At 39.5% G+C, this 27,625-nt stretch overlaps 2 protein-coding genes across 5 annotated transcripts; both read right to left on the bottom strand.

Moving 5' to 3' along the window:
- Nucleotides 1-647: 647 nt before the first annotated feature.
- On the bottom strand, nt 648-8,815 carry ildr1b (immunoglobulin-like domain containing receptor 1b). 2 transcript variants are annotated; one of them, XM_042426425.1, is made up of 8 exons: nt 8,485-8,815; nt 6,554-6,724; nt 5,781-5,930; nt 5,249-5,368; nt 4,986-5,132; nt 3,555-3,680; nt 1,604-2,499; nt 648-809 (listed from the first exon to the last, which is right to left on the bottom strand). In XM_042426425.1, the coding sequence occupies exons 1-8, from the start codon at nt 8,531-8,533 to the stop codon at nt 798-800; spliced, it is 1,671 nt and encodes a 556-aa protein (XP_042282359.1). In that variant the 5' UTR covers nt 8,534-8,815; the 3' UTR covers nt 648-797. The 2 variants fall into 2 exon arrangements, with proteins under 2 accessions (XP_042282359.1, XP_042282358.1); XM_042426424.1 differs by having other exon boundaries at nt 648-814; nt 8,485-8,810.
- Nucleotides 8,816-12,316: 3,501 nt separating this feature from the next.
- ildr2 (immunoglobulin-like domain containing receptor 2) lies at nt 12,317-27,442 on the bottom strand. 3 transcript variants are annotated; one of them, XM_042427174.1, is made up of 10 exons: nt 27,218-27,442; nt 23,484-23,813; nt 22,356-22,475; nt 19,315-19,371; nt 18,069-18,215; nt 17,797-17,958; nt 17,374-17,487; nt 15,905-16,118; nt 14,194-14,851; nt 12,317-12,986 (listed from the first exon to the last, which is right to left on the bottom strand). In XM_042427174.1, the coding sequence occupies exons 1-10, from the start codon at nt 27,255-27,257 to the stop codon at nt 12,951-12,953; spliced, it is 1,878 nt and encodes a 625-aa protein (XP_042283108.1). In that variant the 5' UTR covers nt 27,258-27,442; the 3' UTR covers nt 12,317-12,950. The 3 variants fall into 3 exon arrangements, with proteins under 3 accessions (XP_042283108.1, XP_042283109.1, XP_042283110.1); XM_042427175.1 differs by lacking the exon at nt 19,315-19,371; XM_042427176.1 differs by lacking the exon at nt 17,374-17,487 and having other exon boundaries at nt 27,218-27,440.
- Nucleotides 27,443-27,625: the final 183 nt, after the last annotated feature.

A 27,625-nucleotide genomic window follows, 5' to 3' on the forward strand; every position in this document is an offset into this window, starting at 1 on the left:
TGTTCAATCTGTTTGGTTAAACTGTTAAATGTTTACATTTACTTCACAAACACCAAATGCAGAATACACTTATCCATCACCAGTAAGAAAAACACACAAATTACAACATTTAATATAACGATTCTTCATATGTAAAAAAAAAAAAAAAGGCATTTTTGTAGCAATTACATACAGTGCATCAAGAGTAAACTACATACACACATTTTCAGGACTCACTATCAAATGTCACAACAACAACTTTATAACAACTACATCCTTGCACACTGAGCAAATAGATTCAAATGACGGGTTCACAATTTTTCAAGTCTGTCTTAAAACAGCAGTCAGGTGCCCAAATGAACATTGAAACATGTTTTTCTTGCTGTAATCATTCCCCCTGTTCATACTGACCATTAAAAGATCCCTTCAACTGCGCTTTCAATGGAAGAAATGGAGGACAAAATCCACAGCCATCGTTTTGAGTATAAATGCATTTAAAAGTTTATCTGAAGCCTATATGAGAACTTTTAAATACATCTTTGCCGAGAAGGAGGCTTGTGGATTTTGTCCCCCATCACTTACACTGAAAGTTAATTATGAGGGGATCTTGTAAGGGTCAGTATGAACAGGAGGAATGATTACAGCAAGACAAAACTATTTCAGTGTTCATTTGGGCACCTGACTATTGTTTTGGAAAACACTTGAAAAACTGCAAACCCATCCTTTAAGCTAGTGTCTGTCTTCATTTTCACCGTTGTGGAAACATTCAGGAAAAAAACAAAAAGAAAGAAATGCTTCAGATGACTACGCTGGTGCTGCTATGGGAACTTCTATCCTAGGAGAGAAAAGAGACAGAGGCAAGGTTTAGTTAAAGCAGGAGATGATTCAACACACATAAGAAGAATGAGAGACCAAAAAGATGAAGAAATAAACAAGACTACTCATTTACAGCCATGCTAGTAGTCTGTGAAGCTGCATTTAGGCACAGTGGTGCTTTGAGCTAAATGCTAACATGTTCATAATGACAATGTTTAGCATGTTCACCATCTTAGTTTAGCATCTTAGCATGCTTATTAGCACTAAACAAAAAGTATAGCTGAAGATGATGGGAACGTAATTAGTTTAGCAGGTGTTTGGTCATAGACCAAAGTGTTGGACTTCAAAATTTGACCTGATGATGGTGCTTGAGGAAAAGTCAAGAGATCAACAAAGTTATTACAATTAATCAGGAGTAAATGTCTAAATTTTGCTCATCAATATAGTAGATGCAGAGATATTTCACATGAAGTGAAAAGTTTGACCTGTTGGTGGCACTAGAAGAAAAGTCAGGGGATCACCAAACTCTTTAGGATTCATCTGCTGGGCACCGTGAATGTCTGTGCAAAACGTTATGGGAATCATCTAATATTTGTAGAGATAATTCAGCCTGGAACAAAGTGGTGGGACCGACCAACCAAACAACTGACATTGCCATCGCTCACTGATAGCATGGCTAACAAATGACGAAAGAAAGAAGTCGAAACTAGAAAAAGAAAAGGAAACTAAGTGGAGATAGAAAAATGACACAAAGAGAATCATTCTCACCACACTATTTATACAGAGTGTGTTTGTGTGTGGATCTTACATAAAGATGGTTGTAGTTCCTTTGCCCGTTACCGTGTCCAGGCTGGATCTCAATGGAGTTGTAGCTAGGGGGCTTCTCTGGCCAATCCTTCCCTTTCCCTCCCCTTCTTCTCCTGTTGTCCTCTTCATCTGAGCTCCAGGACCCTTTGCGACGCTGAGGAGGTGAGTAGCTCCTCTCCCTCCGTGCTGCTCTGCTGTGCAGCTCCTCCATCAGGTCATCACGACTGTGGGTTCGTGGCCTGGACCCACCTCCTCTCCTCCCTGCTGAGCTTCCTCTCTCATTTCTCGAGCCCCTGTGTGGCGCTCTCCCTCGCCTGTTATCCCAGTCGGAGTCGTCGCTGTAATCACGCAAGATCCCCCGCCTGGGAGGAGAGACGTCTCTGTATCTACGACTGTCTCTGTGGACGCCCCTTTCCGAGGGGATTGTGCTCCCACTGGACTGGCTAGACATTCTGGGGACACCCCTGACTCCCTCTCCACCTCCAGGCCCCCTGCGTGAGGAAAAGCTGGGTCCGCGCTGGATGATAGGAGGAAGGGTGATCACCCTTCTCTCGATCCCTCTCACCCCCATGTCATCCAGGGCTGACAACATACTCGGAGGCCCGGGACTGTAGGGAACTGCGGGAGGAGCCTGCTGGGGCTGAGGATGAGACTGTAATGGCGGCATATTTTGGACAACACGTGAAGCCATTGGAGGTGGTCCTGCATCCAGCCCCCTCACCTGGTTCTCCAGGTAGTCCAACACCTGGTTGGTGCCTTGAACACTGCTATGCACACTGCCGTTCATGTGGTAATGGTGAGGAGGAGGAGGAGGGGGCTGCTGCTGCAGGGCCATGGGTGACAGCTGCATGGGAGCCATGGCAAAGTTCTGTTTGACAGGGTGGTCCGAGTACGAGCCTGAAACCGAAGTGACAGTGAGCTCAGTTAAAAACAGAAAGTGGGGAGACATGAATAATCTTAATTACATATTGATCAGTCTAAACAAGGGTGTATAATTTCCAGAATTTTTGACCAGATGGTAGCGCTAGATGAAAATGGTCACCAAAGTTATTACAATTCATCCTGAAGGGGACATGAATGTCAATGGAAATCTATCAAAAGGTTTTGAGCCATTTCGCTCAAAACCACAAACGTTGACCTCACAGTGTCACTGGATGAAAAGTTGGAGGATCACTAAAGTCATTAGGAGTCATCCTCTGGGGACCAATGATGTCTGTACAACATTTCATGGCAATCCATCCAATAGTTTTTGAGATATTTTAGCCTGGACAAAAGTCAAACATTTATTTTAGTGTGGTTAGAAATGTTGATCAGCTCATTTGAGATGCCTTCAATTATTACCATCACCAACTTAAAAAGCAACAGTGAGTTCTTTGTGAACTTTTAGACTTGGTTTTCACCTCTCAGGCTACATACAGGCTGCCCTAAACCTCAGAGCCTGTATGCCGTCTGACACAAAGATCTGCAGACACTACACAAGTCTACTGTCATCTCTTTTGCATGTTTTTGGGTAAACAAAAAACATCTTTTTCATCAATATTTTAATTTATAGTTAATATTCTCATAAAAGAACTTGCAAGAACTGAACATCAATCAAAGACAAGCCATGAAAGGACACTGCTCTTTCTGTAGTAAAGATTCAAATATAACATCTATCAGAAAGTGGGTTTAGTTCATTAAAAGCCTAATACAGCAATTTACATGGATTTGTATTGTTGGTCTACCATCCATAGCATGATAACCAGAGTTATAGTGTGTTATTTGCTGGATTGATATAAATGTAATATATAAATGCTGGAAATAGCATTCATAGTCTCTGTTTTTTTTTTTCATTGTGTCTTCCCACTTCTGAAACCAAACCAAACACACGATCTTGGGTCTAGGCAAGAATTGAGCAACAAAGTATTCAATAAAGCATTAAAATAAGTCCTTTGTGCTTTTGTGTCACTCACCTGAATACAGTATGGGGACACCCTGAGAGGAGGCATTGGAGCTAATGGTAGCATAAATGGGTTGGCCGTGCATCCAAGGAGCCATAGCCTTCTGAGCCTGTCGCATCATCCGGTGCTGCATCACAGCTGAGAAGAGAGACGGTTAAAGGTCATTTGTGTGACTCAACTCTGATATCGGTGATGACGGAGTAGATTTTGGTTTATGGGTTTGCATGAGTACAAATTCTATTCTAAACCATTTTGTCTATGATGCACTTTGTGTTTACGCTTCTATGCTTATCAGATCCTGCACCACTTGACAGTTTCTCATAATTTCAAAAGCAGCAGATAATGATCTAAAACTGAATTTACTGATGCTTGCAAAGTGCAAATATGAAACATGATCCACATTGTATAGGGTTCTGCTTTAATCAATAAGACACATGTTAAACTTACAATACTGTACTTGAATTTTTAAAATTTTCTGTCATATCATTGAAATGGACCATCTCATATGAGATTATGTGACACACAAAGATACCACATGTAGATAAAGACTTCTTACAGCTGACATTCAAGAAACACAAACCATTGCTGCTTATTACACGGTATGAAACAAAACAAAAAGGAAGTTTGTTTCTACACATTACAGATTAGACACCTATATATACACAACACATTTAGTGTTCATGTGTTAAATAACATCTTTCACAAGTCATGAAATAATAAGGCAACATAAGACAAAATACCAAAATAAAAAATAAATAGTTTATATTAATACATTATATATAAACAAAATACTTTATAGCCAATTTCAGCTCATTGTTCAGCTTTCTGGTTGCAACTATACTGTTTTGGTTCAATCTCACTGCTCTAATAGTGTTGTTTGCAGCAGGCAGCTTTTTCTGGAAAAAGCAGGTTTAAGTCACATAACTGACAAAGGCATTTTGTTCATCAATACCAACATAACAGTGTCCGATTTCCAGATGTAATGGCAAAACAGCACACCTCTGTTAAAACTAGAGTGTTGTATACAATAATTTAGATTATTATTTACTGTGTTAATATTATAAAAGAAGGCTGATACTGTCCCGATTATGTGGACTGATCACAGTAAATACACTTTCTTCATGAATGTCATTATAAAATTCATGACTTCCACTCTCAGTTACATCCACTCAGGTGCCAGTGCCAATAGCAGACCCTGACCTCATGTTAACTTACACTAAAATGATCCCAGTGTGGTATAAAGATTTCAAATATGTGAAGAAGAGATCACAGGTCACAAGAGAAAAACTTTGCTCAAGCACTGTAAAGTGTGATGTAGTTTGATGGTTTCACACTGAAAGAGTACTGAACTTTCTGGCTCCTGACTTGCTCATGTCAATTTGCCTCATAAACAGCTGTGGAAAAAAAACAACAAAAAAAACAAAAAAAAAGCATGTGCTGTACCTTTTTCCGGGCAGCAGCATGTCTGTGGACAACACGGGCAGCGGACATAGCAGCAGCACTTCTGCGGGCAGCACTGACAGCAACATATGCAGAAGAGCATGATGAGCAGGAGGGCACCGATGATGATTAACAGGACGGTCAGCCAGTCTGGAACAGGTCAGAGGTCACAAAATTACTGATAATTCAATCTCTTTCTTAGTTCACAAACACATTATCCCCAGAAATGATATTTAAGCTCCATGTGACTTTTGAGTGTAACTTACGGTACACAATGAGTTTAACTTCACGATCCGGGTCCCCTGTCGTGTCACCAGGTGCATCAATATTGCAGTAGTACACACCATTATCCCACCACATCACCTCATTGATGACCAGGTCAGCCTCTGTTGACACATAAAACAATAATGTCAACATATATCTTCTGAACTAGCAAAATCCAAATAAAATGTTATGAAAAGAAAAAGATATTCAAAAAAAGCCACAAAATCTCGTTTTAGTTGCTTTTTTCCTGAACAATATATACTCAATTTAGCTTCTCCAGTTCTGCTAACAAGACCATTAATTAGGCAAAATAGTGCACTGATTGGCAAATATTTCTATGTTAACATATGTTCACTACAATAAAAACTCTGAATTAAAAAAAAACATACTTATACAAATTTTTCCTTATTTTTATGCAGATTTATGCAACTTGTTTGGTGTCCTAAAATCTTCTTAGATCACAATTCAGTGGAGAAAGAGAGACTTTATTGACAGTTCATAGCAACCTTGTTATTATGATGGGTTCACACTTACTGTTTTGAATGGTAATTTTGCGTTCTCTGTAGTCTGCTCCCAGTATGGGCTCATTAAGGCCTCTCTTCTGCACCACTGTGCGAACTGTGCGCTGGCGGTCTGGGCAGTCATTGGACGGGTCCTGACCCAGCTGCAGAGCGGCCTGATAGGCTTCAGAAACAGAGCGACACAAGGATGAAAGATGCTAATTGTTTCCAAGATCGGAAGATTAGCATTTTCCTCAAAGCTCAAACCTCCATCACATCTGTGGCATTTTGACTCAATCCTTCAGGTGTGTAACTGCAACAACCAGCTGATTAACTTAAATTTATAATTTTGAAGATTTTCATTTTAATAAATGTCTGTTAAGTCACTATTTATTGCTGAATGAGGTAACACAATGGTGATTGAGCCTATGGCCCACTGATAAAAGCTTTTGCATTTGCAGTATTATGAGTATTACGAACCGGGTGTCGGTGGCAACTTTCCCACCATTGAAAATGTTTTCTCATTAAAGTTCAAACCTTCAAGTTTACCATTTGATTTAAAACTGCCAAACACCCATATAGAAGCAAATAACCAGAATATTTGCTGTTTTGGTAATTCATGTCCATGATGATATAAAAGGATCAAACCAACACTGGTAGTCATAGAAACGAAACTAATCTTCAGTTCTCCAAACAGTACGACTATTGTGATAAAGATCACTGTCTATGTAAACTACCATTTTTTATGTACACTGCTATGTTTTTTTTTAACTATATGCTGTGGTCTCCCTCCACCTGCAGTCTCACCTGTGGAGTAGTAATCAAGCACTGGGTCTTTACAGAAGGATTTGTATCTCCAGGTGACCAGGACATCCTGAGGGTTCGCTGAAGTGGAGTAGTCGCAGCGCAGAATCACAGAGGCAAACAGAGTCGTAAACCTCTCAGTCTCTGGAACGTTCACCTGGATGGAGAGCAGCTCTGAAATAGGGAGGACGGAGAATGAGATGAGATGGAAGTTAACATGTGTAACTTACAAAGAAAACCTCTTGTGTGTTTGTGTCAAGGCTTTGCTCCTGAATGCTGGATTGATAAGAATCTGACCAGACTGGTTAACAGTTTACTCCAGAAGTCGTTACCTGTGCACATATTTTACTATAACATTAGAAGCAATAACAGCTGTCAATCATGATCAGGTGTAGAGTTTAAGATAATAAGCTAATGACAGGTGACCTCTTATAACTGAGAAAAGTATCAGTTAGGATCTAAGGTCAAAATCTCTCTCTTTGAAATAGTCGTCCAAAATTGTGACGTGTTGGTAGTTTTTCTTCAGTTGATTAATGTCTCCAAATAGAAAAATAGAATACTTTGTTAATCACAATGAAACATTTTGACAGCCAAGTCTCATAAATCACATCATCAACAATGGACACTCAAGGATGTAGGTAAGAAAACACAGACAATCTGAGCTAAATTAAAAACTACGACCATTATGAACCATTTGGACCAACAACACAGACCTGTAAAAATCTGACACCAAATCTAACCTTCTTTAATAGCTTAAATTTGCTTTTGCTGTTTTCACAGAAATTTTAAGATGTTGATCTGAAACTATTTCTCAATCAACAGAAATTTCATCCGCAACCATTTTAAGTTTACTTTAAGACGCTTTTCATGAAATTTGTGCTGATTCCAGCCCCTCAAACTTGAAGACTTTCTGTTTTTCATCAAAAATCAACATTCAGTTGATCAATCAATAATACAAAAGAACCATTAGTCACAGTCCTACTCAGATAAAATAAAGTACATAAGAATCTTGTACATCATTGTCAACAAAATGTTTACTACACATAGAAACAGAGCTGAAACAAATAGTCAATTAATAGATTATTTGAACAACAGAAAAATAACTTTTCATAATCAATTAAACATTTAATGCTCAAAATTCTCTGCTTCCAGCTTCTTAACTGTGGAGATTTGCTTTTTTTCTGTGTTTCATGTGATAGTTAACAGAAATATTTTGGGGTTTGGCTGTTTGGCCAGACAACACAAGCAATTTAAATGCATCACTTTGGGCTTTAGAAAATTATAATGAGCATTTTTCACAGTTTTCAAGCAATTTATAGACTAAAGGATTAATAGATTAATCGGCAAAATACTGAATAGACACGCAACTATTGATTATTCTCATTAACAGAGAAAGTGAGCAAATCATCACACCCGAGAAGCTGACACCAGATGATGTTTGATGTTTTTGCTTGATAAATCTTGATAGATGACTTTAAAGTGTATTCAATTGTTGATTCATTTTCTAATCAACTAGAATAATTGACTTATCATTTCAGATCAACAGCAGATTTACCATAATAATAATAATAATAATAATAATAATAATAATAATAATAATGTGATGTACTGTTGTGTGTAGCTTTGAGTACAAATCCTTGAGTACAGCTGATACATCATTGTGAAGAAATGTTGACTACCGTAGTCAGCGTGAGCTGATGGATGTTATCATTTTAGAGAACAGGCCAAAAAAATAGTAGTTGTGGTAAAGTCACGTGACAACAGACGGCCTTGTCTTGTTTGCACCTGTCGATAATTAACTTGTCAACTTCCCAGTTTCGATTGTTTGATCAAGTGGCTTCACTCTACAATAAACTGATAAAACAGATTATACTTGGATTAAGTATGAACTTCAGGAAAAAGGTGTGTTTACTATGTGGACTTTAAAGCCTCACCTGTCGGCAGGTAAACCAGCAGAAGCGCCATCAGTATCATTTTTCCCATCTCGTTGCTCTGTATCCTTCCGCGGAAGCTTCACTGTCCTGACGACGATTTAAAATCCACTAAAAATCCTGAACATCTGTAGAAAAGCGTCATGTAGGCGCTGCTCTGCATAGTACTGCCACGTTTTCACTGAAGACGACACGTTTTTCTGGCCATGTATATTATCTGTGGTGAAAGACGAGTGTTTACAGACGAATCGACGAACAACTTCCCCTAAAGCAGTCGGACTATGATGGAGGCGGAACATCACCACCTCCCCTTTGCCCAGCTTCAGGTGACATCACTGAGCCCGCCCCCCCGACAGGTGCAGCAGGAGGAGCAGGAGGAGCACAGAGTCCCGACGACAGCAACAACCTGAAAAAATAGTGACTTAACCCTCACATACTGTTCCCATTCGGACCCTTCGCAGCATAGAGCGGGTTATTCTTGACCCGGTTCAAGTATTCCTTTAGAAATAGTTCCTATATTAAATTTTGAACCACAAATGTATTTTGCATCCATATCCTGTATATCTTATCAGTCATTAACCTCCTCCACTGCCCGGACGTCAGATTTAAAGCTACAGTGAAGATACTAGTATCAAATGAAACCAGGAATCCATTGATACCAACCTTGTCATGCTAACCTGTTGCTAACGCTCCAAAGTTGTGCACAATTTTGGCGAGGGAAAAACTGCCATGGCCATTCTCAAAAGGGTCCCTTGACCTCTCACCTCAAGATATCTGAATGAAAATGGGTTCTATGGATACCCACAAGATATCTCCAAATGTCAAAAGTTTTTGAAACCAAATCACAGTAGTCGTACAGGGTGCTGAGGTTTAATGTGGTATTTTGGAGGGATTTTTGACCATTTTTATAATTTCTCAAGTGGTCAAAAATGGCTAAATTTTGCACCAAACCTGTATAACAAATGGTATCAACCCCAAAATTGCTGCAACAACTTATGAGACACAATTGAGCATGGGAATGACCATCATATACTTCCATCGTAATGTTATCATAATGTTCTAAGCCCTTACACATTCTTCAAATTTTGAATAGGTGCCTAACCAAAACACAGTGTTTATTACAGATTTATTACTAGAAAAAAATGACACACACTGCTGAGCTCAAATTAATCTTCATGCTCCCAGCTTTTATGTAGCATATACTTTATGTAGCATATACTTGTGACCTGCTATCTCCCCCTAAGGAGGTTATCTCCCTGCTGTTTCCCCTGTCCCCCCAAAAAATGGATCTATGGTAGGAGGTAGTACTGTTGATCTGACTACCAAACACTTACTTTTATTAATAGTTGACTAATATAGATATTATTGTGTTTTTTGCGCATTTATGAACTAGGCCCCTGCACACACAAAATTCAAATTTTCGATCCCAAGATAAAAAAGGTAAAGACTGTATTTCACGATCCACAGTCAGTGTTGATGAGGTTGGCTAAACAACTAACTTTGAGAGAATCAACCTGGTAATCTGGCGGCACAATTACATATATTACAAATTAGTAATTTGAGTGAATTATTTGTGAGAGCACAATCTATCATTTTATTTTTCCCTCCAGACAATTTCATGGCGCCACACAAAACGCTCTCATTGTTTCAGTTAGTCTCTTTCATAGTTTTAATGGTCCAAACTACAACATGAGAGAAACTGGGAGCTTAACTAGCAGATTAGTCATTAATATATCAGTAAATATTCTGTTCTCTGCTGTGTTTCCTTGAGTCCACTGCTCCTGATGAGTGTAAGCAAATGCTATTTACATACCAGATTAATACACTCTTTATATGAATGTTCATCAGTTATAGGGCTTGTTTGTCCTCAGCAACGTGACAGAAAAATCAGTTATATTAAAAGAACAGAAGCTCAGATAATCTGATTGTAAATCAAACAAAAAAAGAGAAGCAGGTCGCCTCGGCTGGCATGATGGTTTTCATTTGTCCGTTGGTGGAAAAACTCCCGAGTTTAAAGTTCACTCTCTGGGTGAGTCATGTTGAACGAGTGTCGGAGCTCTTTGTGTGAGGATGTTTACATCCCTTATCGAGGACATAGACCCCGGCGAGCTTTACAGTTGACACAAAACAAGCCCGCGTGAGCTGAACTCAAGTGCTGCTCTCAGCTTACACAAGTGTGCTTGAAATCCTGTGAAAAATGCTGCATGGATGAAAAGCTTTGCCATCACATCTGTGTCTGGCTCCACTCTGAACTCAAAGACGTGCCAGTTTGTAAATTCCTTCCTGGTATTTTGTTGTTAGTAGTTTCGAAGAACACACAGTACCATTCATTTTCTGTCTTTTTGACTGTGTTTTGGTACCCAGGGAACACAAAACAGGTACACTGTGATGTGCAGGCTGTGTTGTAGAGCGCTATCAAATGTTCATTTAGTCTCATTTTGCTCTAAATAAACGGTAGTAACATTTAATTGCTCACAATTCATATGTTGTACCATTTAGCCCATTCACAGCTTAATGTTTGTTATGCATAATTTAAAGTCATACACATGATTTACATGGTAAAGTGTGCTGATTGTGTATTTCTGTAAATGAAGGTTGTGAGTAAAGCTGTAGTGTTGATTTAGTTGTGTATTTTTGATAAGCAATGATAAAAATACAGGCAGACTCTGTCCAAGTTACATATACATTATCACAACCATTATCAGACACAATAACCACTCAGAGATGAGATTATATAACAGACAATTGATATTTTATATCAAAATCAATCTTGTCAAAATAAGTTAATGTAAATATATGTGGGGCACAAGGCCTTCACTATTAAGTCCATTCTCAGTGTTTGTGCACTAGAGGTTTCAAGTTTCCACTTCACACTTGTGTAAATTGAATACTGGACCATGATTGGCTCCAAACTAGTTGTGATGTCACAAAATTATCTTAAACTCAGATTTAAGCACAGAGAAACTTCCACTTTCAGCAGATTAATGTGAAAACAGCCTTTAAGTGTCAAACTCTGCTCATACATCATTCTGCATAGTGAAACTCAAACATCTGACGGAAGTAACAAGAAGAAAAAAACATCTTTGAATTAAGGGGGATTTAAATCAAAAAATGCCAATGTGCCTTGAGAGAAATGTGCATATTCAGGAAACATAGAGTCAGGACTAATATAAAAAATAATTGTATTGATGTTAAAGGGGGGACTTTGTGACACCTGTAATGCGGAACAAAAAATGTGTAGGTTAAAGGGGCAAATATAAAAATGGGCAGCATAGTGTAAACATCTGTCTAATTTTACTTTTTGACTTATGTATTAAAAAGCGTAGGTGCAATAAGCTGTATAGCGTTAGCCTAAATCTCAATCTTTGTTATTTATGCATTGTTTTATATTGTATTGTTGTAACTTTTGTTGTCAGTCCTTTTCCTCTTTTATTTCAAATTGTTTGTGTAATTATAAATTTCAGTTTTAATTTTAGTTGTTTCATGTTGTTAACATTGTAAATAGTTTGATGTGTACATATTCCCAGATGAAGATGTACTAAAATGATGTAGTTTTTACCTTTTTGTCAATGCATGTGATGTAATATTGAGTGCTGTGCTGGAAATCTACTGTGACATGTTCTCAGTTAATACTTGTCCTCCAATTGTTTTGAGACACAGAGGTCTGCTCTGCAATGTGACAAATATAGATATGTTTTTTATGTGTGTGTTTGTTTGTTTTTTTTACCAAATTCATCACGAGTCCTTGCAGACTGCATAAAAGCTCAAAACTTTTTATTCATGTTATTATGCTGTATGTATCTTCTCTCTCTGTGATAATAAAAGTACACTGATGTAAGACTTCAAAGTTTTCTTTATTCAAAGAGTAAGCTACTTAAGCAGTGCAAATAAAATCTGCAGAACAAATTCAAGGTACAGTACAATATCATACAGTACAATATCAACAAGAGACAAATATAAAGTGAACCTGAGTTGCAGAGTACTGAGTGAGAAGTATGAAGTTTGTAGAAAAATAATAAGACTATGGTTCCTGCTCAGTGTTACATAAGAATTCTGTAGTTGGCAGATAGTAAAAAACATCTTGGCACTGATAAAAGTAAGTCCACTTACTCAACTCATCATGCTCAACAAGTAAAACTGGTGCACACACACACACACACACACACACACACAGACCATTTATGGACTACACATGCATGATTCCACAGGTATAAGTAATGCACACGAGAGAAAACATGCACACAACCATAAATCGTCCCGAAGTAACAGAAACGACTGATTTGTGCACATTCACTTCTCAGGATTTTCCCACCACTGTTGTTTTTTTTCGGTGCAGTTATTTCAGTGAGATGAGCCAGACTTCATATGGCTGATGGCAGAACAGTTAGTCCCTCCTGCATAGCAACAGGACGGTTTGAACGAACGGACTGGCAGTGCTGTGCTGTGCAGGCCGAGGCTGGGAAACCTTGTCACACTATGAGAGTGTCCCTGCTCAGTGCTGTGCTCTGTTAAAGAAATACACCAAGAGCCACGCGTTAGAGACTTTGCATTCATGCCCATGCTAGGTTAGTGCAGCGTGGCGCCTAAGTCATCAAAGCTTGATTATGATTCAGAGATATCATGCAGCGCAAGTCCTGTTAGTAGCAGTGACTGTTATAGTGATTTCATAGAGAAAATGAAACATTTTTGGGATATTTAAGAAACCAGAGAGTAAGCAGATGCAACACTGTTATGGTTATAAGTATGATCAGAATATACATATCTGAGGTAAATGCACATATGCAATTGCTTTTATTTATTCCAAATGTAATAAATGTTACAGCTACTAAGATAAAGTCATGTAAGACGTAAATTATAAGGATTCAGTGTGAGACCATAAATCTTGATGTACAGTGTCCAATAGACATATATATGTACAAATACTGTAAAACCTTTGCAAATATAAAACAACAGGTTGCCATTATTCTATGTTTTTTTGACTGTCAACAAATCTCATGATAATCTGCCCTTTAATACTTTATACTCAGCCACTTAAGACATAAATATGTAGTTTCTTTTTTTGGGCAGACTTTTGCCTTCATTAGATAGAATTCAGGAAAGCGCTGACAGGAAATAAGGGGAGAGATAGAGGAGGGATGTCCCAGCTGGACTCAAACCAGGAACAGTGTAAACCTGTAATCACCAGGACACTCCATAGTTCTATTTTTTAAAAAGTCTCCTTTAACATCTGGGCACTGTGGTTTTTAACAAATGTTACACAAACCGGAGTAAATAGTGGATTTGTTGGGGACTATTTTCAGCTGTGGATTAATACACATTTGGTGTGCTTGTGAGTGTTTACAGCAGCATGGCAGTGTGTTTGGGATTGACTCAAAAGTGCGCATGTTCATAATGAAGGAACATGTCACTCATGGCTCACTGATGTGTTTTTAATAGTTCTGGGACAACAATGTAGATCTATGCCACAGAGGAATAAGCTTATCAGGCTTTGGATACACCAAGCAGGTAGCTCTGGGTCTGAAAAGTGGGTCTGGGTCTTTCTAATGGCCAGAGAGGGGCGACTCCACTGGCTTCAAAAAGAAGTCAGATTGTATGGAAGTCTATGAGAAAATGACTGAGTGTATTAATGGGATTTGTTGACAATAAGAGAAAATATAGAATATCACCTGCTGAAGAGAAAGAAGGTCCTTTTCCCCGCTACAAGTAACTCACCAGGTTTCGGCTCCTATCTCTCTCCTCCCTGCCCCCCTGTAGCGTATGGGACATCCCCTGGTGAGGGCGGGTGTAAGAGAAAGGCCTTGTGGTTGGTTCAGTGGTCCTATATCGCTCTGTTCTAGGAGGTTCTACAGTGCGGTACCGGTCTGTGTTTGGGTCAGCCCTGCGGTACCGCTCCGCTTCCAGCTCAGAGTACGGAGGCAAAGGATCCTCTTCTTCTGGACGGTTGCTTGGCGACCGGCTGTAGTAACTATCGCTGCCCTTGCCTCTGGAGCTGCCTTTGGAGGGAGTGTCACTGTCCTCGTCCACCCTCCCAGCACCTCCCCGTCCCCTCGCCTTACTCTGCAGTACACTATTGAGGAAGGTATCATCATAGCCTCTGCTTTGGGGCAAGCGAGGGGGACGATCACTGTCCCATGTGTCCCTTCTCTTCTGTGGTAAAGGTGAGGGGCTGCGACGGCCCCAGCCATCATCTTCATCTCTATAGAAACGCCTTGGCGGGCTGTAATCTCGGTCATAGGATCGGTCTGGAGGCTCAGCCCGACGGCTACGGGAACCATAAGACTGAGCAAACTCCTCCAGCTCGTCCAGGGAGCCGGTCCGCCCTCTCCTGCTCAGGGTCTTTCTCTGTAGGTGCTCTGAGCGAGGGTTCCACCTACAGCAGGGAGAGCACACAGTGACAGTTTACATGTTTCTGATATGTTCCTGCAAAGCTTATGCTGGAAATAATGTGAAATTCAGACCGCCCCCCTTAGTTACTATTGCTACACCTGTCAAGCTTTCTTTCGGCACACGTGCAATTTATACTGATTTAGCATCAACATTTTCTCTAATTTCTGAAACAATGGCTCCTTGATTTCACACAGAGACAAAAGCATTTCTAGCCAGCGACCGTCAATTTAGCTTAAAAGCACAAGTGTGATACAGAAAAATGTAAGATCAGACTGTTATTTCTTTTTAACATAACCCTCTTCACCTGCTTAGGTTACATACTTTTGTTTGTACTTTCAAACACAATTTTTTACTTTTATGTTACAAGAGAAAATGCTTTTAGGATGAGAATGAACCATTGTGTATGGAAAATATCTCGGTTAGCTATCTCAGATAACGCTGGCTGGCATACTGGATAAAATTCCCCAAATCCAATAAAGGGCAGAGCTACTAATTTGGTTTCCACATAGAGGGGACAGAGGATGTCCTATCATGAACTGAGCTTTTATTAAAGGTTTCTTACTTTTCTCTTATGTTTTTGGTAACGGAAAGGCTAAGAAAGACCCTCCAAAACTCTGCAGAGTAACACTCTTACTACAGCCCCATGCACACAGTTTCAACATGTGGAGAAATCAAAAGCTTGACAGGCCTGCTAAGCTGTGATTGGACAATTATTTTTTGGGGGTAGTTCATCAAACAGTGTTTGTTAATTGACAGAAACTTAATCAGCAACTATTTTAACGATCAATTAATAGCTTTTGAATATAAATAGCTTTGTTGATTGAAAAAATGTAATTTTTCAATCAACAATGTCAAATATTTTCTGATTATAGTGTATCAAATGTGAAATGAAAAAGATTTTTCTGGCATATATGAAGGTAAACTGAATGTGGCTTTGATAAATTATAATGGGCATTTTCTGACATTTAACAGAAGAAAAAAAAACAATGTAATGATTTCCTGAGAAAATAATCAGAAGATTAATTATACAAATTACCTTCTGTCTAGTTCATCATCTGAGTGGTTGCCTCTGTCCCGTCTGTACCTGCGGCTCTGGGTAGGTGGAGCCACTCTGAGCACCGATTGGTCATCAAGGTCTGGGATGGACGGCAGTGCCTTCATCTGGACGGTCTGATATGTGTGTCTGAAATTATTCCCTCCTACTGTATTCCCTCCATCATGAAGGGAACTCAGCTCTGATAGGCTACTGGCTGTTGGGACAGACACATCACTGTAGAGACCATAGACTGAATATACAAATTTCACTTTACTTCTTTGTTTGATTTGTTTTAATTTCAGCATTTAAAATCTAAATCTTTCATAAATTACACAGCTATAACTGTGAAATGATGCAACTGAACATTTAACAGAAAGATGTGGTCGGCTAAAAGTACTAGGTGCTTGGGATGAGAGCATAGGACACACTGTACATCACCTAATCTCTGGTTTGTGGTGATGAGGGCTGTATAACCAGGAGTACTTATTATAGCTGACAGAAAATTATATCCTAAGCAAAAAAGCACTTCCCACTACTGTCACAACATAATTTAAAGAATAAGACTGGTGTGATATTCTATATATTTCTTATTGTCGACAAAGACCAAAACCAACAATGTATTGATCCGACTAACAACACCACTACACTAATAAAAAACACACCAACACGTTGTCTCCCTTCATTTATAAGAACATAGGCACTGTATTTTAACTTAACCCCATATACACCATCCTCCTGCCATAAATATTCACAACGGCACAAAATGTGTATTAATCCGCCACTGAAAATAGTCCCCAACAAACACACTATTTACTCCTGTTTGAGTAATGTTTGATTAAAACTACAGTGCCCACCTGTTTAAGGAAATTACTCAGCCTTTTTAAAAAAAATAACTATACATTTGTGACACATTTTCAGTCACATCTTCAGTAGAAACCAATGGACTCAGGTCTGAGAGCCACAGACAAGGCAGTAAAGTACTGAGCGTTATGCTTTAAATGTATACAAGACAAAGTACTTTTGTATATCAGAACACCTCAAACATAGTTCAACAGTTTTAAATTAGTTTGCAGACTAATTATGAAAACTGCAGGTAACTGCAACACCATTGAACTTTCACCGGTGAAACAAACCTGAACACGAGTTAAACTGACAACAAACAAATTTTTTTCTTTTGCAAGTGGCCATGGCATCCTCATGATAATACACTCTGAGATGTCCTAATACAGAATATAATGGACTTTACATAATAACTTTCCTTTTGAAACAGAGAGATGTCTTTTTCTCATCTCAGTGAGGACAGTTAGATGTTATGAAATTAATGTAAGGATTAGATGGAAACTAGCGCTACTTCATGTACACAAACCATGCACATAAAACAGGAACACTTAGACCAGACACAATCACATACGCACTGTTACACTCTCACACACAGATTGCAGAAACTGGCCTAATCTGTGCAGGCTTACGTTTCAGTGCAGCCATCTTGGCAGAGGGAAACTGAGCCAACTCCTTCTCTATGTAGTACAGAACTTTCATTGAGTCCTGGTCTTGACTGGGTTTCAGTCGATAACCACTGCGCACTGTGGATATGGACACACACACACACATGCACTCACAGGGACATCATCATGCAAAGATTGCACACACATATACGCTTGAGTGTGTAATGCACATTCATACAAATCAAACAAACATATTAACACCAGATGAAAAGAACAAACATGCATATAGCAAACATGCACGAGTAACAGACATTTATGTAATTTCTGAAGGTGAGAGATGACAGATGAAATGAGAGTTAGTCGAGTCAGTGTTTTTGAAAGGAAATAAGGCTGTTACAGAGCTTTCTGACATCTCTGCAACTTACAAACTGTGATGTTTTCACTCACCTCTAGCCAGGTTATTTTCCAATGAAGGGATAGTGGCAATCTTTGGTTCCACATGCGATGAAGGGGCAAGAGGAACCACAGCGGGGACCCCGGGAATGTAGTAGGGATACACAGGCATCTGAGCGGGCTGGGTACTCTTTGCCATCTTCCCTGCCTCATATACTGCACAGGAGAACAACAAAACTCTAAACCTTCCATGCAGAGGGATTGCTGTTGAGTTGATACTGAGAAGGTATGTTAAAGGAAATCGTGTAGTTGTTCGTGTTACTCACAGTGTCGTGGACAGCAGCAGGTATCAGGACAGCAGCAGCAGCGGACGTAGCAGCAGCAGGAATGAGGGCAACACTGGCACCAGCAGATCCCCAGCAGCAACATGAACAAGATACTACCCAGGACTACAGAACCCACAAACGCCCATTCTGCAATACAGACAGTTAAAGACTTATAGTAAAAGATAAAGTGCTCTGTCCCAGCTGCCCTCACAAGAGGAATAAAATCAGTTTAACAGAACAATATCAACAAATGTGCTCTTAAAAATAAGACAAAAGCAGAAACACTCTCTGCATGTCATGAAAAAAGATTACAATGTACAATTTGAGTCTTGATTTTATAGCTTTGGCTACTATTCATATTGGTGATAGTAGTTAAGTTAATTATAGAGATCTGGGAATATTGAAAAAATTGCTAAAAAAAGGTTTTACACAAACAGCCAGATTAGCCAAACTTGATTTGGAAGAGAAAATAAAGGTGAATAGTAAATTTGTTACCCAAACTGTCAATAGGAAACATCCAGTTCAGCTTTGACCTAATGTACTGGCCGTAGTTGTGTGCACATGTTTTCTGTGTGATAAGGTATTTCCAGACATTTCCGGTGCGCTCACTTTCGGTTTTAACTTCAAATGAAGTGGTTTAGCTAATCTGACTAAACTACTAGCTTGTTTACAACCTTTAAATGGCCAGAGAAGACAAAAAAAGACCCAAGGTGTAATAAACCGCAATGTTCCTTTAAAATCATGCTGATGTTTCTGTCCTCTTCCAGTGGTGCATCCAAAGAACACAAAGCACTATAATAGGAAACTTCAGGCAAACTCGAGGGAACTGACTCTTATCCCACATCACATCTCTAAAGCATCTACACCCTAACAACACACTTCCTCAGGGTGTGCCCAAAAGCAAAACCCACTCAAACCCCCTCGCTGAGTCAACATATATCCCCTGTGGAATTTAAATCATAAGCAGAGGTGAAGGATAAAAACTGAGAGTCTGTGATTTTTGCTTTATGAGGCCTCATTAACCAACTGGCTGTGTGTTTTATTCATATCAAGTTACATACTCCTCTGACTGGGTTGGCAGCTTGTTTTGTTTTGGGTTTTTTTCTCTCCTTCTGATGTTTATTTCAGTGTAAATTTGTTAGTCAAAGAGAGTTTTGATTGGTCAGTGAGAATAAAACATTAGGAGGCATTAGAGAAGCCAGAAGATGCCAGGAAATTAGTTAAAAGTGCAGGTGAGGTGCCGTACCTGGCATAAACTCCACATCAAACTCAGGTAGGATATCGTCCGGCTGACCTGTCTTGCCTGCAGAGAGACGGAGAGCATAGGTGAAGGCCGGCAGAGGAAGCAGGAAGCAAGAGAAAAAAGATCAGGCAAATTAGAAAATCTGGTAGCAGAGTGGCTGATTGATGGTCATGCACTAATTAAGGAATCTCAAAGAGACAAACTTTTTACACCATCAACATTGGCAAACATACAGTAATGAAACATTAATGTTTAATTAATGTATATTAAATATATCTGTCTGCATAAATTTAACAATTATGCATCATACATGCTGTCATATGTTAAGATGAATGAACACATTTTTTAGCCACGCTAGTGGCTTGGAATGGTAATGTTGGTTCATCATTGGTCCACCACTTTGGTCTGGACTGAAATATCTCAACAACTATTCAATGGACTGCTGTAAAATTTAGTACAGATGGAGCGTAGAAGATTCGCCCTCATGATCTTGGTGTTCCTTTGGCTTTAAGTCTAGCGCCACCATCAGGTTGACATTTTTTTTTTCTGAAATGTCTCAACAACTATCTGATAGATAGTCTTGAAATTTGCTACAGAGACTCATGTTCCCCCCAGGATGAATTACAATAACTAAAAGTTAGCATGCTAACAGGCTAACAAGAAGATGGTGAACATAAACTGAAGTTTATATGTGCTAAACATCAGCATGTTAGCATTGTCAGCTTTGAGCATGTTTGCATACTTAGCAGACCATTTGATTCAAAGCTCTGTTCTGCCAGTGCAGCCTCATGTTGCCTCATGGCTGTAGACTTGTCTAGTTATCACATGAATCACTGACATGTTTTAGTGTTCAGAGGTCATGCTACTAAAATATGATGCCATAGAGTTTCCTAGGGAGCGCTTTCAGAAATACTAACCTATGACCATAAACATAAGTCATGTACGCCAGAGTTCAGAGTTCAAAACCCAAACTCATCTGACTTTGAATCTATTTTTATCAGGAGGTTAGCCGTGCTATGTTTCTGTGATGCACACTACACATGTGCCTCTCTGATGGTGTTAAACCTGCACACAAATCAATTAATGCAGATGCCAATCCACACATGCTACATGCAAACAGACACACAAATATATAGAGACGTGGCAAGAGAGGCAGTGTGAGAATACAAAGAGGGGGTTTTGGAAACTGGGGCACATCACAATTAAGGACAACAATTTACCATGGGAGCTCGTCAAAAAAAAAAGGCCCCACAAATTGTATCATTGTGAAACAATGCCTCTTTTGTGCTTCATATACAAGATTAACAGGTCAAAACAGGTCAAATTTTATACAGTTGGCAAACTGTAAAATACGGAAAAGAGAAAGTAATGGCCTTGATTCAGACAGCAACAGGTGAACTGGAGCTGAGACACAACCGCAGTAGTTCATGTTTTTACTGGATTAATTGTGAAGTGGCAAATGACTATGATTACTGCAAAGACCTGCCTCTGTCTGACTACAGCAATAGACTACTGCCAGTCATGGCTCCAGGGTGTGCTGAGTAGACTGTTACTATGGAGCGGGGAAAAAACAGTGTACCATTCCTTCCTGATCAAAAAAGTAATCTTGCTCCACTGACCTGGCACAGTCATCTACATACCATGAAGCTCTGTAACGCAGAGTAACCTGAGAAAGCTCAGGAGCTATGCAGCTCTGAGAGGGAGGGAGGCAGTGAACGATGCAGGGAGAACATGGCAGAGCAAAAACTAAGGAATGGAGGGAGTACAGGAGAAGATTTTGCAGGGCAAAAGGGAAAGCAAAGGGAGTGAACATTGGAGGAAAAATGTATCCAAAATGAAAAATGATACCAGAAATTCAGGAGATGGTGAAAGAAGAAACATCACAACTTGTTGCTTAAAGGAATACTTTGACATTTTGGGATACACTTACGCACTTTCTTGCTGAGTGTTAGGTGAGAAGATTGTAGACACTCTCCTCTCCTGAAAGTGGTATCAATCTTCTCACCTAACAAGTGTATCCCAAAATATCAAAGTATTTCTTTACAATTGAAGTTAGTGTATCTCAGAGCCACGTCAGGGCCAGATACACACTTTCTAATTCTACCTTTGTAGTTGCAATGTAGCAAAGTTAAAAAAAAAAAAGTCCTATGCCAAAAACTCAGTCTATCTTGTTATTCACACAAGTTAATGCCCCTGCTCTTCTCTCCTGTAAGCTGATTATAATAAGATTAGTGCTCAGTTCAGGAGGGATGTATGTAATGAGCAGACTTTAATGTTTATGCACATCAGGTCAAACTTACAGCAGAAAAAAACATTTTTGGTAACGATCATTTTATGTTCAAGTCAGAGTTAAGCCTTGTTTCTGCCCTTTTCTGTGTCTCTCTCTTGTCTCATGTCTACAGCAACCCTTAACATGCTCCTCTGAAAAAGCATGTTGCCATGGTAACAGCTTAAGGAGTGGCTTACGTTTTTGGCAACAATAGTCTCCACAATTTCTCCCAAACGAATGGACAATTACTTCAAGACATACATACGAATCTTTGACCTTTAACACTTTAATATTAGCTGTTCAGCGCAGGTTTTGGCAGCCGTGTATAATCATGAACAACAAACACTCCCCAGGGAACAAATATAACATGATCACACACAAACATACAATATGATCCTGTACAGTCTCATGAGCCACACAACCCTGACAAAGTGTCTAACTGACTTAAGATGTACCAGACGGCCACGTCAGCTCTCTTTAGTGTACGGTTGGCTAAACAATAGAGTCTGTCATGGAGGATCAGGACCATGTAAAGAGGAAAACACCATTTGGTCGTCTCCATGGAAGCTGTTTCATGGACACTTTGGAACGCAAAAGCAACAAAAAGGGTATTTCTGAAAACCTTTACAAACAGCATATTGAAAGAAACGGCACTGAGCTTTAACATACAAATAAACATAGAGGAAACTGTAAACAGCTGATCATGATCAGGCTCAAAGTTTCTTTGTTTGAGTCTTTATGTCACTACTTTGACTGAAATGAAGTGTGGCCATACCGAGCACCAGTAACTCCAGCTGGGCCTCATTCTTCCCCTCCAGATCGTCAGCGACGACGACTTTACAGAAGTACACTCCACTGTCTCCCCACTGCAGCTGCCCGATCCGCAGGTCCGCTTCTGCATGGAGACAAGAAACCAGATTAATAGGACTGTAGCAGGTGAGAGCGCTAATGATCAGGTTCATAAAGCAGCAGTCAGTTTATGAGAGAATCACTTTGAGAATTTGAACTATACTCGCTACAAGATGAAATAATAATTACAAACACCATCTGGTAAATTGTGGTCTGATGCTTTGATGTTTATGTTGATACAATTTTAACAGGGCTTTACAAAAGTAACTACATTAATGTGTATTCATGTATGCATGCATCTGTAATTTAACATTTTGCTCCGTGTAACGCCTAATCGGGGCTGTGAGTAAGAAGTGTTTTCGTTATTGTTTAACCCGCAGATTATCTTTTAGGTTGATTGATGATTTTTTTGGTTTATAAATTGTCATCACTGTTGTACCAGAGCACAAGCTGATGTCTTCAAATTGCTTGTATTGTCCGAACCGACAGTTCAAAACACCAAGGTGTTCAATTCACAATGATGTATAAAAGAGAAAATCAGAAAATCTTCCCATCTAAGAGGCTTTAAAAAATGACTTAAATCATTTCTCACTTGTCACTTAGATATAGAAGCTTTAGTAAAACAGACAAAACTAAATACACAATGTTTACATGTGAATAACAAGAAATCCTAATCTTAATTAACATAGAGATTACCAACATGTATTCCTTTATCATGTTAGTGGATCACTCTTGTTACTGTATTTAATGACGGCAGGAGCCCATTGTTGACACTTTTGGATAGAAGACGGGTGTTTTGTCTCGATAAGGCTTGAGGTTTAAAAGGAGAACATAGATAAATAGGAGTGAGAGAAAGGAGGTCGTGATCACGTGTGCTTACACTATTGTGAGACAAAGACAAAAGAGGTTTATTTAGAGAACAGGAAATATAAAGCACAGTCAACTCTGATTCCTGTTTGGAGATGAATCTAAGTGTACAGTAGTCAAACAGCTGTGGTAACTATTTCCCCTCAATTCATCACTTTTTCAAAGAGGATAAAAATCATCACATTACTGTTTATGATGGCAATGTCTCTGCCTTTGTAGTGCTCAGCCAGCGTCATGGAAGCTCCCTGTGCCGAGGCCACAACATGAACTGTACGGCTGCTGTCGGAGCACTCCAGGTGGGACGTGGCGCCCAGGTCGGAGGCCTGGACGCCCAGACTCTCCGGTAGGGTGAAGGACTCTCGGGTGCGGTCTCGACAGTAGGACTTGTACCACCACTGCACCACTGGGGTCTGGGTGGAGGCCGTCTGGTACTGACACGGGAGGACCACAGACTGGAAGAGCATCGCAAACCGTTGCTTCTCCCGCACTGAGACGTGCACACCATCACACACACAGACTGACACACACATAAAGAAATAGAGACAGAACATGTGAATAAGGGATGTGTTTGACTTTTTTGTATTTCCATGACACATGATTTGACTATTCAAAGTCATGTGAATGTTACTGTGAGATAAAAATGTGTGCAGCCAACTTCAAACAGCGATAGTATCATGTTCATTTTACACCCCAAAGACGAGTGTTTCTCCCAAGAGGATGACCATCAGATGGCAAAATATACTATATGTAGGGCTGCAGTTAATGATTATTTCTACTAACCATAAATATGTTGATTAATCTTTTGATCTTTCATTAATTGTAAAATGTGGAAAATTATTTTCCAGAGCCCAAGGTGATGTCTTCGAATTGCATTTTTTGTGCAAAAAATGAAAACCAAAAGATGTTCAATATACAACAATATAGAACAGTGAAAAACAGCTGGAACCAGCAGATATTTGGCATATTTACTTGATAAATAATGTAAACAATTCATTGATAATCAAAATAGCAATTAATTGTCTGTTCTCAGTTCATTAGGTCCCCCTAGCTAAAACTAATGCAGGTTATAATGTTCAGCTTTTGTTGAAACTGTAGTGCTGTTGAATTGTTATGTGTTTAGAGCTGCAACAATTAGCAGATTAATCAATTAGTCAATAAACAGAAAATTAAGTGGCAACTATTTTTATAAGTGAATAACCATTTTAGTCTTTTTTTTAAATCAAAAATGCCAAATATTTGCTGGTTTCAGTTTAACAAATGTGATGATTTAATGCTCTCTTTGTCGTAAATGACAGTAAACAGATTATCTTTGGGTTTAGTAATATTTCTGACATTTTAGAGACATAACGATTAATCAAGAAAAAAATTGGCAGAATAATCAATAATGAAAATAATTGTTAGTTACAGCCCTAAATGTGTTATATTAAAACAAAGTCTACCCTAATTGATGTAAATGTGGTGGCTACAATGTTGCACGACTGTTGTATTAGACTGCAATAGTTTGATCTTGGTGAACCTAATAAACTGGCAACTGAGTGAAGACAAAAACAGTTTAAAGACAGGAAAAGGAGGCTGATGACAACTTTACTCCTGAAGAAACAGCTGCTTCTCTTCTTTGTGTGTGGATGATTCATGAGTGCGGGGGACTACACCTGGGAGATATTTAGTGTAATATCAAAACAGGAGGGAAGAGGGGAACAGAGATTAGATGTGTGTATGTGTGTGTGTGTGTACGGCTCCTCTCTTGCTTGGTACCGGGGTCAGGGGGGTTAAATTCCAGTGTGTGTGGGGGGTTGGGGAGGCCTGTGAGGAGGCAGGGGGTTGTCATCACAGAGGGGAGGGGATGGAGCAGTCGGACGCTCGTGGGTGCTTTCTGCTGTACAGCTTGTCATATTAGGTTAGGGTGGGGCGGGCAGGAACTTGCTCCAAACATTTCCCAGAAGACAGGAAGTCAAAACAAAAGCAAATCCACCAGCCTGCCTCTCCTTCAGACCAATAAGAGGAGCATACACCCTGCATTTATCTTAAATTGATGTGTTTTCTTCTGATATTAGCCTCCATACTGCATCACTGAGGTTCAAACTAGTGTATTAAGGATTGATGAAGTAAAACCTAGATGAAGTTTGTCTCCTGCAGTCATATGAGTATCATCAGGTGTTCAGCTGTTGTGAAACTACACATTGCACTGCACGTTTCTGAGAATGATGGTGGTGATTAAGCCAAATTTGTTTTTACAGGACAGGAGCACAGGAGGAGGGGTGACCAAGCTCCTAAATTCCTCCCACGAAAGAACTCTGGTCTTCCCTTTGTTTCTTTTTTTCATGGACCAGTCCATTGTTAGGGCTGCAAATCCCCCCCTCGCCTCTGTCCCACTTGAGGAGCTGAGGGAGGGAGGGGGGGGTTTCACACACTCCCAACCAATGGGCGTATCAGGCCTGGTCCAGCTGGGTGTGAACTGACCAATTAACTGCTAGAGATTTAAACCAAACCGTTGCTCCATGAATGCAATCACTTTGAGGTGAGAGGAGGTTCGGATAAACGAATACAGAAACCTCTGGATGCATCATTTCAAAGTGATGGTTAATTATTGTTTACATGCCGTTTACATCAGGTGTGACTCACTGTAGGCTAATGAACAGGTTAGAGAGACAGCAGATTGACTCTCCCACCACCTGCATGCAGACTACAGGCCTCCCTTCAGCATTAGATTACATTTTAACTAATGTGTGTATATGTGTGTGTGTGTGTGTGTGTGTGTGTGTGTGTGTGTGTGTGTGCTTGGTAACAAATGTATTCCAGGTCAGCGCTTTGCTGCATGTTTCCTGAACACGGTCGGACTTTTCCTCTCCAAAGCTGTCACATTTCCTGTCTTTACTGTGTTGTGCATTCCTTCACATTGACTCATTAGACCAACAAAAAAACCCACACTGATAAGACTGAATATAATCTCCTTGTTTGATAAAGGATATCACTACAATTTCACAAGAAAATGTGTGAAAAGTGAATATTTCTGTTATGGGGGTATATTACTAACAGATGTACCACTACAGGCAGATTTCAAACCTTAAAGAAACACTGATGTGCACTTGGAGATACTTACTTGCAAATTTGCAGCAACTTGTGTACTATATTGAACATGCCACTTATTTTCGTGACTGATTAATCATTTTGTCAATAAAATGTCAGACAACAGTGAAAAATGCCTGATATAATTTCTCACTGCCCAAAATGATGTGTTCAAATAGCTTGTTTTATTTGGCCAACAGACAAAAACTCAAAGATATTCAGTTTAGTGTTATAAATGACAAATGACAACATCAAACCATCACATTTGAGAGTCTTGGGAATGTTTTACATTCTCTGCTTGAAAAATGACTAAAACGAGAAATTGCTTATCAAAAAAGTTGCAGATAAATTGATTAATAGACTAATCCTTGCAGCTTTGAGTATACAGGCCCACTGTGTAAAATACAGCACTACCATTAAACATTGTACTCCAAAATACACCCTACAATTAACTTAACTATGGTGTACTGTACAGACAGTATAGGGTATATTATTAACATATCTGAAGAGATAAAATACACTTTAAAGTAAAATCAACAAAATATTATACAATATTACATAAAGGACATAATAAATACCGGAAGGATTATTAGCGTTGTCCCATAAACCCCCTGATGTGTCAGTAATTCATTAAAAATGGGGCATACCATGAATATAATGAGTCATCTATCTCACTTAATTCACCCAAATAAATTATACAATAAAAAAGCACCTTATCAAGTGTTTTATAGCTTATACAAATAGCCCGAAGCCGCATAGCTGCCTTGGATAGGCAGTTCAGTTTGCATTGGATCAACCTGTTGCGCTGATGCAGCAAATACATTTTAGCGTGTATTGAAAGATATTCAGACTCACCCAGCGCTCCCACTAAAACAGCCCACCGGTAAAAGTTCATGATATAGTCCGTTTTACAGGAATGAGCAGTTTATCCGCATGTTTGTCATCCTCGTTGCCCGCCGACTGCTGCTGCTGCTGCTACCAACAGGACCCAGACTGCGACTAACGGGACTGTACCACTTCATGCAGAGGTGAGTTCAGCACACACACACACACACACACACACACACACACACACACACACACACACACACACACACACACAATACTGCTCCGAAAGACTGACACCTTCCTGTGCTACTCAGGATACTAAACACAGTATGTAGCAGAGCTGGTGGAGGTGTCCCTTTAGTGTATAAGCAGCAGGGTATTTTTTAAAATCTGCAGCGAGTGTAGCGGCAGTAGAGATATCTCTCTCTCTCTCTC

Source organism: Thunnus maccoyii, chromosome 11 (assembly GCF_910596095.1).
Source record: "Thunnus maccoyii chromosome 11, fThuMac1.1, whole genome shotgun sequence".
NCBI lineage: Eukaryota > Metazoa > Chordata > Actinopteri > Scombriformes > Scombridae > Thunnus > Thunnus maccoyii.

Excerpts from the sequence above, each read along its gene's own strand:
- ildr1b (XM_042426424.1), bottom strand. The coding sequence starts at position 8,533 with ATGGGAAAAATGATACTGATGGCGCTTCTGCTGGTTTACCTGCCGACA. Across the intron at positions 3,681-4,985 it reads ATGCTGCTGCCCGGAAAAAG|CTGTGATGCAGCACCGGATG; the intron begins GTACAGCACATG and ends CTCTCTTCTCAG. Across the intron at positions 2,500-3,554 it reads TGTCCCCATACTGTATTCAG|GCTCGTACTCGGACCACCCT; the intron begins GTGAGTGACACA and ends CTTCGGTTTCAG.
- ildr2 (XM_042427174.1), bottom strand. The coding sequence starts at position 27,257 with ATGAACTTTTACCGGTGGGCTGTTTTAGTGGGAGCGCTGG. Across the intron at positions 23,814-27,217 it reads TGTTTTAGTGGGAGCGCTGG|TCTGTGTGTGTGATGGTGTG; the intron begins GTGAGTCTGAAT and ends TGTGTGTGTCAG. Across the intron at positions 17,959-18,068 it reads CTGCTGCTGTCCACGACACT|TATATGAGGCAGGGAAGATG; the intron begins GTGAGTAACACG and ends TCTCCTGTGCAG.